The sequence below is a fragment of the Euprymna scolopes genome, chromosome 2 (genome assembly GCF_053919585.1).
Source record: "Euprymna scolopes isolate OS-2025 chromosome 2, ASM5391958v1, whole genome shotgun sequence".
In the NCBI taxonomy this organism is placed as follows: domain Eukaryota; kingdom Metazoa; phylum Mollusca; class Cephalopoda; order Sepiida; family Sepiolidae; genus Euprymna; species Euprymna scolopes.
The window spans coordinates 72,720,661-72,731,931 of record NC_136483.1 but is presented as its reverse complement, the minus strand read 5'-3'; the positions used below and the strand labels follow the sequence as shown (position 1 = coordinate 72,731,931).

The 11,271-nt window shown below is 31.8% G+C and overlaps 1 protein-coding gene across 3 annotated transcripts in view; it reads right to left on the bottom strand.

Annotated features, from left to right (window-relative positions):
* LOC145292293 (TNF receptor-associated factor 4-like) overlaps positions 1 to 11,271 on the bottom strand; it is a 188,387-nt gene that overhangs the window by 1,878 nt on the left and 175,238 nt on the right. For all 3 annotated transcript variants that reach the window (XM_080138621.1, XM_080138625.1, XM_080138628.1), the window contains 4 exons: positions 10,411 to 10,515; positions 9,507 to 9,668; positions 4,283 to 4,447; positions 1,814 to 1,969 (listed from right to left, as the gene is read on the bottom strand). In XM_080138621.1, coding sequence (XP_079994747.1) covers positions 1,814 to 1,969; positions 4,283 to 4,447; positions 9,507 to 9,668; positions 10,411 to 10,515 — 588 coding nt within the window. The remainder of the gene's footprint in view (positions 1 to 1,813; positions 1,970 to 4,282; positions 4,448 to 9,506; positions 9,669 to 10,410; positions 10,516 to 11,271) is intronic.

The window sequence follows — 11,271 nt, the reverse complement described above, 5'->3', positions numbered from 1 at the left end:
TTTCCAGGCCAAATAAGAAACAAGCATGAAATCAAAATTTTTAATGCATATTCATGAAAAATCCCAAAGTTTCACATTTTCTAAGAAACAGTCTGCGGGTAAAACAATAACAAAAACATTGCCTTAAATACGATTTTCTTTTTTTCTTGTAATATTCATTCTTTTGGCGGTCACCAGGAAAAAAAATCATCAGAAGATCGGCTGGAGCAAATTTAGAGTAATATTTTTTCCATTAATTTTTAGTGTTAAACAATAAAATTCATTATTTTGGTGGCCTTTGGATTAGGATCAAAGTGTAGTATCTTTTTTTCTTCCATTTAGATTCTTCTTAAAGAATGACCTGCTTATTTTCAATTCTGAACAAATCAGCATACTAACGAATTTTTGTGTTTTTGTTCTGTCCTCACTTCCTGTTTTCTTCCAATGAAATCCTTGCATATATGTTTATGTATATTTGGGATGAGTAGGGTTACTTCCAGTGTAAATGTGGTATTGATTGTAGTGGCAGACGATTCTAGTTAAGAATAAGTTAGTCATTTTTTAGTAGTTGTAAATACCCAACAATACCCATTTTCCTCACACTTTAATTGGCCTTGTGCCTAATTTGTTGTAAATGTAATATTTTTATATTTCTGCAAATAAATATTTTAAAGTGTAGTATCTGTTCTGTTCTTCGTCAAAAGAGCGAATTTTAAAAAACAAATGTTACATAGACTTTTTAACTACTTTGTTGTACATCCCATGGGCAACACCAGATAAAAATTGGCATACTTTAAAAAAATTTTTTAAAAATCAAAACAAAAATTAAAGTAAAAAGATTTCCGGCCAAGGCCGGATGGATACAGCTAGTTTGTTATATAAAGGACAGTTGTTTAAGTATTTATATGTTCAGCTAAAGTCCGAAACTACTAAGTAGAAACCCACAAAGTTTATATTTTCTTGAAAAGCAGTGCCCTTAAAATTTAGAAAAAGTATTTACATTTAAAATAAATAGCTATAGTAAATGAATTATACATTTTTTTTCAACATATCAAAATCTGAGAGGAATGGGTGGGGGGAGAAGGACAGAAAAATGGGGGATAGAGAAATGTAACAGAGCCACTGACATTGGGTAAGCAGCAGCAATATGGAAATAACCAAGCTGGCTGCGCGATGCAACAGCAAAGATAAAAAGGACATACATATTCAGAGAAGCAGGTATTTGAGACGTGTTCGAGACACAAGAGACAGAAATAGATGTGTACCAAACATGGTAGGACATAGTACCAAGCGTTCGACACGGCAGTTTTGTTAAGTACATTGTAGTACGAGAAGTCTTTTAAACAAGAGACAAGGCGTTATTCTAGAAGTACCTGTAAATAAATGTCTGTTGTTTTAACTTGAGAAAAAGTGAGTCGAATTTTTTCTTCTTTGTTTCCTTGTTACTATCTGCATACGTGTGGGTCCCAAGTGTTGACATGTAACGACTATGTTACAGAAAAGGAGAAAAATAAAGAGACAGAGAGGAGAGAGAGATAAAAGATTTAATCTAAAGATATTACATATTATTTAACTTCTATTTCATTTTTTTATGGCTCCAGGCAACACTGGTAGCCCTAATAGTCTTTCATAAAACAATCATCATTTTCTTGTTGATTCTATATTTTATAGAAGATAAAAAGAAAACCTAATGAATTTTGATTAGTCATAAATATTGTATCTGCTTGTCATCATTTAAAGTTAATCTTTTCAAATTTCAAATCATTATTTTTTATATTCAGACAAAAATGATAGCAAAAAAAATGACAATTTAAGTGATGTGATCGCCTCCTACCTTAACCTTACATCCGGCCTCCTTAAAGGCACAAGTGACTGAAACTGAGGGACAGTGTTCTTTGATATGACCATCCACTTCTTCACGTGGAATTTTTGCAGGATCACACCTGTTAGGGCACTGTACAGGAAATCTTGGGCATTGGTATTGGTGGGTCTGAAATGAAGGAATTATAAAAGTGTTTCAGATCCAAGAAGTGAAGAATTAGCAAGTTTTAGCTGCTTTTTTTTATAATTCAATTCTCTGAACAATTTTTGTTTTTGATGACATTTGAAGAGGACCATATCGACATTATTACCCCCTCCCCGACCAATGGCGTAGCACAGATGGTTAGCAATAAATAAATAGAAAAAAATAATACAATTTTCATAGTTGCAAGCAAAAAAGAAACACGCAAGTTGTCTTATAATTTTATTAATATAGAGATTTCTAAACAGACCATCTGTTTCAAATTATGACTATACTCTGAGCCCAATAGAACAAAGGAACCTCCAACAATTGATGGAAATCAAAATCTCTCCAAATATATTAAATAGACACCATGGCTAGTCCTTTCCAACAGCCCATTGAGTGCACTTGAGAATGATCAGCTGTTTTATCACTGGACATAAAATTTGATTGGCCAGGGTGTCTACAATGAACAACTTCTATAGAGCCTTGAGTAAGTTGCCTTCTTAGTTCATCCTTTCTGCTTTTACATTGAGGACCGGACATTTTAACATGCATCAATGTATATTCACAAGTAGAGTAATTGTTATGGGGTTAAATGGTAATAAGAATGAAGGAACAAAGGCCTTTTAAGGAACGAACATGTATTCACATATATTACAGGAAGTTGAGCAATACCATTCCCCAACAGTTGGGCATTTGCACATGACCTCCATGGCCACATGTCAATCTCTGACTCCCGTGCACCGGTACTCAATACCGGAAGTGATGTCACCAACGGAGGTGACATCATGAAATAGTCCATTAATCCCATGGAGGGGTGTCTCCAACAGTAATTGTATATATATATATATATTATATATACAATTACAGCCCAGATTTCTATCATACTGTGATTGAATGCCAATTTAGGACAAAAGAAATTTTAAACATGTTCCTGGAGAAAAATTCAGAACATACTTGAATAAAATCCAAATTATCATATGAACATCCTGTCTACAGAAACAGTTACCAAATGGGGGAAAAATGTTCTCATAAGCTCGTCAAATTAATTAAGAAATTATAAAAAGGAACCTTTACATGGGAGTTTGTAAAACTGAAAATTCCTCCCATATTGGCAGAGTTTTCAAATTTTGCTTTAAAAATTTATTCTCATAAGAATTGATTTGAACTAGTTTTTTTTTTTTTTCATATTATCACTTATGTGTGCATGTGTGTTATGAATTTTGAGGCATCTCACATTTTTATCAACTCCTCAAGTCAATCCTTAGAAAATATGACCGAACATAAAATTTGTGCTATTAATACAAAACTACTATACTATAATAATCAAATTCTGTTTAATATTTCATTGAATAGTTCTAAAAAATAAATAAATAATAAAAAATGTTTATTTCATTGGATAGTTCTAAAATAAATAATAAAAAATGCCCACTCATTTTCTTTTCACCATTATTTCAGAATTTATATAATTCTATTTGAAAATCAATACTAGTATGGTCCTTAATGTAATCCAACAATTTGTTACAAAACTATATTACTTAGCAAAAAAATTCAATTGCTTTATGAATTTAGTTTTTAAACCTGCTTTTATGATAAATTTCCAAATTGGGAAACAATATTAAAAAAAAAAAAATCCACATTTCAGTTAAATCAACTGTCTGTATTTGGGTTGTTCAGACTACTATTCTCATATTGGTTGTATGGAATTTCAAATTTCTAAGTTCAAGAGGATGCACTGAAAAAATTTGGAACTTACATCAACTGAACCGTTCTGAATCTAACCACCAAGATGAGAATAAGAATCCAAATTATCAATTCTCATCTCAAAATTAACTTCTCATTCTTGTCTAAAAGATCTCATGAATAATAAAAAAAATCCAAGAGAATAATCGGCAACCTCATAACTCTTGCTTCCCTAATTTTGTCCTTTGGTCCTCACATTCTATGAGCGATATTTCTGACAAAGGGGAAAGAATTGCTGTATTCTGGGTTTGAATCTATCCATATAATGCTCACTATTTTAGTTTTTGACTATGAAGTAGTGTCTTTTAGCTCCTTACATCAAGTGGCTTCATGCCTTGTATGGAGCAATTTCCATAAAAAATAAATAATAAAAAAAAAATTTTTAATCCAAAATATAAAAATGTTGCTCATAAACAGACTTTTGCTTTTTAGAAATTTATTTCAAAACAATATTGTCAGATTTTAATATCAAAATGATATATAGAAGAATGTTTTGCTTAACAGTTTAGCATCCTCGTTATTGAATGAAATGCAACAGTGTGATATTTAGCTTACCTGAAGTGTTTCCTCAACAAATTCTCTTTTACAGAACTGACATTGAACCGTTCGCTTATGACATTCGTTTTTCATGTGATTGGAGAGGTAGCGTCTTTCAAGCCGGGCACCACACTTGTGTTCGCACCAGACAGTTTCATAGGGACAATTTCCAGAATGACTCTGCTACAATAAAAAGAACAGAATATCACAATCGGTTAAAAGTTAAGCATAGAAGATTGTGAAAACACTGGTTATACTTTGAACCCTCCTTGTAAATGTTTTTCTGTTGAGCTCAAGAATAGGATAATAAAAAAAATCTAATATATAAAAAAGGCTGTATGTCTGTCTGTCCATATTTTTAAACTATCTTCTTCAAAACAAAAAGTCGCAGAGTAGTTCTAGGGGCCTCAAATGATTGGATTTTTTACGGACTGTTCTCTTATGGGTCTTTAGCCAGTTAAGTGGTCAAAAATGGGTCAAAATTGAAAAAAAAAAATCGTTATACATTTTGTACATTAATCTTAGTTTATTTTTAATTTTTAATCAGTTTATATGCGTGCCATGTTGGTACAGCTTTGAATGCTAGTTTTGGTTTTGATTCTAGCTGATGACGCCCCAATCTTTTTTTTTTTTTTTTTTTTTAGTTTTGAAATCACAACTCTATAATATATACGACATCTGAAAAAATTAAAATATCATATTTAAGTTTATTTTAACCCCCCCCCCACACTAGTATAATAAAAAGTATGTGAAAATCAAAGGAAGGTTCAGTTAGATTTAGTTCTAACAAAATAAAACAAACTGAGAAACAGATGGCACATGCAAAAACCCGATAAACATTCATGAAAAAACAAAACTCAATAAACTGTGTCTAAATAATTTGCACAAACTGTTCTATTAGAGAGAAAAACTAATAATTTAAAAAAGAAAAAAAAAAAGGTTTCTTGTTCAGAATTCCCTTGATATTAAAAACAAAGAAAAATCTATATTATGTAGGTACCCGCAAAGAAAGGAAACTATTATATTCCAAAAAGTCATGTAAATTGATCAAGTAGTTTTATTTTTATAAAAACAAAAATCATTTTAAGGCGATTAATGTGAATTTGTAGGCATTATAACATAAATCTTGCACGTTTCAATTATTGAGTTATTGCCCTTTTTTGTGGACAAAACGGCTGCTCTTTGATTGCTCATAAAATTTGATTTTCTTATTTAAAAAATTAAACTACTTGATCAATTTATATGATTTTTGGAATATGATAGTTTCATCATGGCTACGTACATCATACAGTTTTTTTTTTTTAATTATATTTTTGTTTATTATCATAATATAGGGAAAATTCTGTACCAAAACAGAACAGGAAAAGACTTATTTCCCTTACAGCACATACAATAATTTGGTGCTTCTGTGTAGTCACTCTCAAACACACACACACACACGCTCTCGCGTGCAAATAATGAGCCATTATTCATTGCAATTTTTCCCCGTGCATTTTGATTAAATTCCTCCACACGGAGATGGACTTGTTACCCTGATGGACTCTTTTTACCCTTGTATATCTCTCCGCTAAGTAAGCGAGAAAAAGAACAGTTTTCTTCTTTACATAAAAAAACATTTCATTACCTCAGTTACCGTTATTTTTTAAACAACAACAATAAGGTAATTACACAAAAGTAAATAAATGCGGTGCATTTAAATCAAAAGGAGGTGTCGTTCGTTTCATTCTTATCTCTTTTTTTATTATTTGTTTGGAGGAAATTTAATCTCACTTAAATTTCTGACCCCCACTACACTTCTATATTGAACGAACGAATTGAAATATTGAATTTTAAGTAAAACAAATGGTACCTATGTAATTGTCAATGACACAAATAGTAACATATCAAGAAATTACAAAAAAATGATGGGTAGAAAAATAATTATTAGTGGAAAAGGAAATTTGCGAAATGAGAAATTGCTTTATTTCGTTTACTAAAAAGAGACCAGATTAAGTATGTTGCTTATATTACATGACGAACGTAATTCAAAATGTCAGACAAATTTTATTGCTATCTAAACTTTATAGAAAGCTGGTTTTCATGAATAATTATTTTTCTACCTTATCATTTTTCGTAAGTTTTGGATATGTTACTGTCTGCGACATGAAAATTACGTAGGTACCATTTGTTTTACTTGAAATTCGATATTTCGATTTTCAAATTTTGTTCGTTCAATAAAGAAGCACTAATGATTTTATTTTTTTTTTTAACATTTCTGTGTGTGTGTGTGTGTGTGTGTGTGTGTGTGTTTTTCCATATTTTTAAAGATTTTAACACTAACAAAATGCCCAACAGGATCTATTTTTTTTCACAGCCATTTGAAGATTATGAAGACGTTTTTTGTGTGTGCGCGTTTTTTAATCTTGAGAGTTACTTCCCATGGTTATGAGATTTCCAGTTACTTACCTTTTGACTGACTACGTTGACTCATTTTTGTCTAAAAAAAAAAAAAAACCTAGTGTTGTTGTGCCTATGTGTATATGTAACTTTGATAAATATACATTAAATTAATTTTCTTACGATTAAAAAAAGGAAAAACTAAAACGAACTTTTAAAGTTCATGTTCAAAATAAATTGTAAACCTGACTATATTTTGGATTATTTTTCTACAAATCCAACTCCTGGCAACATGTCTCCATTTATGCAATGCTGAGTACATGCAGCTATTTTATTAAACCATAACGTTAATAATATTATCTGTATGATGTCCGTGCCCGTGATGAAATAAAAAATGTCATATTTCATATATGACTAAGTAGTTTTATTTTTAACTAAGAAAATCAAATTTTATGAGTAAACAAAGAGTGAGTGTCTCGCGTGATCATCTTGAAGAAAAAAAAAGGGGGATAACTCCACCCAACTTGCCAAATCAACCTTAAATGCCTACGATTTCCCATTAATCGCATAAAAATGATTTTCTTTATAGAAATAAAACTACTTGATCAATTTACATGATTTTTGGAATGTACATCCTAAAGGTTTTTTTTATTTTTATTAATATGGTGGAATAGAGACAACCACCATTAAGCGTATGAACAATATTTTCTTTCCAGTTGTCAACGTTACTAAATGAAATCCTCTAAGAAAATGTTGCTCGTACATTTAGAAGAGGATATGAAAGCTTCGCACGGTTTAATTGTCTCTCTTTTGGAGATGAGCTTTTGCTATTCGAAACATTATCTCATTTGAATTTACGTTTCCAAAAATTTATTTATTTAAATAATACTCTATTTGTGACCATAGCCATCACAATAAAATCAACATTGTCTCCAGTAAAAGACATCAGTTGCATTATCGTCTGGCCTGTTATAGGGAAGCTCATACTTATAAAAAATTAGTTAGATTTGACATTTTTCACTTAATTTCTGGTCACCATAAAAACTGTCTTCTTAACATATATTTTTTAAAGAAGCCAAATGAAATATTAAATCAAATTTACTGAATTAAATTTTGACATCAAGTTTGTAAAAAATTACCATAGGATAAGAATTATGGTGTAAAGGCTTTGTATACATTTTTTTTTTCACCTGTCTCTCTCTCTCTCTCTCTCTGGCAACTGATTCAATACAATAGTAAAAAAGAAACACAGAGCTGACTGACAGACCTAATTTCAGTGTTGTTTTTAGAACAACATTAGCAAGAATGAAAATATTAATTCCCACCACACCTGACTACTTTGTTCCTTGGTGACTCCAAAGTAATAAATATTAAAGTATTTTGGTGCTAGTTCATAACCCCCCCCCCAAAAAAAACTGTAATAAAGAAAAATATTTGATGTACATACTCATGATAGAAAGAAAATATTGTACACCAAAAAATAATGTAAATTGATCAAGTCTTACTTTTATAAAAAGACTAGCGGGGGATACCTGGCGTTGCCCGGGTGTTTGTAGGTGTGTGTAGGGGGGGGGAGTAATAACCCTGTTTAAATATTATAAAAAAAACGGAAAAAACATGGCATACATAAACCTGTCGGATCGAACCTGCAATCTTAAGATAACAACGCTGTGTGTAAGGGGGGGGGGGTAAACTGTTGCCCGAGTGTTTAAAGGTGTAAAAGAAAAAAAATATATTTTTGGTCCGGAGGCGGTATTGAACCTGGAAGCCTTGACGTGGAGGTGGAAACAAAAGCCAACTACTTAACCGTCTCAATCATGAGTGAGAGTAATTGATTAGCAATGGTAAGTAAAGGCTTATAAAGCGAGTGAAAGAGGTTTGATTGACAGGAAGACGCTAAATGAGGTCATCGCAGGATCGTTACGATGACGTGGCAGTATTTTTAGTTTTTGCTTCCCCCAGATGATGGTGGTGGTGGGGTGGGGAACAGCTCCCCATTGTCCAAATCGAATAGCAATTGTCTGACATAATGAGAAACTCCACATTAGTCAAAAGCTGATTGCTTTCTGGATGTTTCGGCACGAAAGCCGAGAACAATGTTGTGTTTGAATTGGTTTTGCTTTTTTATACGAAAAAGCCAAATCAACACGTGAGAAGCCAAAATAGCAATAATTTTGTAAAAGCCGCTGTAAATAAATCTAGACGTGACCCGCATTCCCAAGTCTTAGATATTATTATTTAGGGGCTATATAAACAGTTCTAAACGATAGTAAATCCCTCACCCACCCCCCACCCGGGACCATCGGCGAAAAAAGCCTTTTCGAGACATATAAAAAGTGTGCATGCACATTTGCCTTTTATATATATATATATATATATATATATATATATATATATAGATTATTTTTAAGTGAATTGGAGTTTTTCCAATGCTCCCCCACTCCCATGTTAAAAATGGCTTTCTAAAATTTTGCAAATTTGAATTATTTGGAGTTATCTCCCCTGTCCTTCAAGCCATATAATTTGATTTTTTTTTTCTTTTAAATAAAACTACTTCATCAATATATGTGATTTTGGGGATATGATATTTTCTTTCCATCATGGGTATGATTTTTCTTTATTTTTAATTTTTTTGTTTTTGCAAGGTGTGGGGAGGGAGATGGACTTGCATCATATTTTTTTTATTACCATAACCTGGTTAGGATCACACTGAATTTGATGATTTAAGATGTATCTTATCTAATTTCTGGCATGCAAACACATAAAAGAATTATGACTTCCCTTTATACTATGGATGATGAGAGGGGTCAAGAGTGCATGTGTGCTATGAAGAAGATAAAAAGAAAAAAAAAAAAACGAGAGTTACCTCCATTTGTTCTCCTGAAAATTCATTGCCACAAGATTCACAGAGGACTCGTCTACGTGGACAAGTGTATTCAAGATGGTCATGGACACACATTCGAGACAAAAGAGCTGAGCAGCTGTTGGGACATGAGACGGCATCATAACGACAAACATCTAAATGACTCTGGTAGTGGAAAGCAAAAAAAAAAAATGTTCATTTCTGGTTTCAGTTGAAAGAAAAAAAGGAATAATAAAAGTGGAACAATAAAAAACATTTTCGTGAAAAGAAAGCAATTGAATTGTTCATTTTTAATTTTTATAAGAACATTCAAATACTTTCAATGTTCTTATAAAAAATTAAACTATATCTTCTAATGAAAATGGAAGACAGGGAAATTTGGAGAGTCACATTAATCCGGGCAAGGATCTCGACCAGAAAAATAGAGATCTTAAATATAAAGTTATTTTGTCAGATTTTCAAAATCAGATCCAAGCAACACTGTCATCGATATTTGATTTAGACTAACTTTTTTTTAAATGAATATATTTTCATTTTGCATCATTTTCTTCTGTTCTTGCTAAAACGACTTTTAGAGTGGGTACATTTTACCTTACTCTTAAGCAATTAAGGGAAGTAATCATACAATAATTGATTTTTGCAAAAATAAATAAATAAAAATACTTTATCTTTAAACATTAAAATGGAGTTTTTACATCATTTAGTCATTATACTATTAATTAACACCAAGTAGAAAAAAAATGTTTCACAAAATAAACTGATTACAAATTTAAAGTCATTAAAATGAGTTTCAGTTTCACTACCATGATGCAAAGGACTCAAATGACTTTCAAATTGCCGATACAAAGATATGAAAATAGCTTAAATTTTTGTATCAAAAATGTAAAGAAATAAATCACTTACTAACCTGTAAGTTTGCGAGTGATTCTACCCATTTACAGCCTTCCTTGTAATGTTTGCAACGTACTTGGCTGGATGTGATTTCTTTGTATAAATTGTTGTCAGGAAATATCTAGAAAACAAAGTGGATAATAGTTCAGGGGCTTTTTCATTTATTTTTTTTTTTTTGGGGGGGGGGGGTAATTCGCGCATAAGCCTGACGAATCCTATAGTTGGATGAAACGCAGAATATTCAGTGTAGCTTAATCGCCATATATATTTTATAAATTACTAACTAGCTCTACCTACGTATTGAGCACTTTTGAAGTAAATACTTAAAGTTTACGCATAAATCTATACTTTCGTATATTAAATTTATGTGAATAAATGAAGTAGTTATATATATATATATATATATATATATATATATATAAAAGGCAAAAACGGCCCCGCGCGTTTGTGTATGTCCAAGAAAAGCTTTTTTTTTAGGGAGGGGGGAGGGTCTCGAGAGGGTTACTGTTTTGGAGAACTTTTTATATACTCCCTAGATTATAATATCTATGATTTGCGAACAGACGTCGTCTCTACATTTATTTTGATCGACTTTTATAAAATTCCGTCTATTCTGTCCTTTTGTGTTTGTTCGTCTTTTTCGTATAAATAAAGCGAAATTAAATCGAAGCAAAGGCAACCACTTCTCGGTTTTCATGACCAGAACGTCTAGAAGGCAATTTGCTTTGATCAATGTGGGGAAAACCCTTTATATCAGACAATTGCTATTCATTTGGACACTGCCAGTGTTCCCACTTTTTGCGGGGAGTTGGTCCCCCCCACCAACCCCACATTATAAACGACCTCATGGGGAAACAAATACCACGGTAGAAAGCAG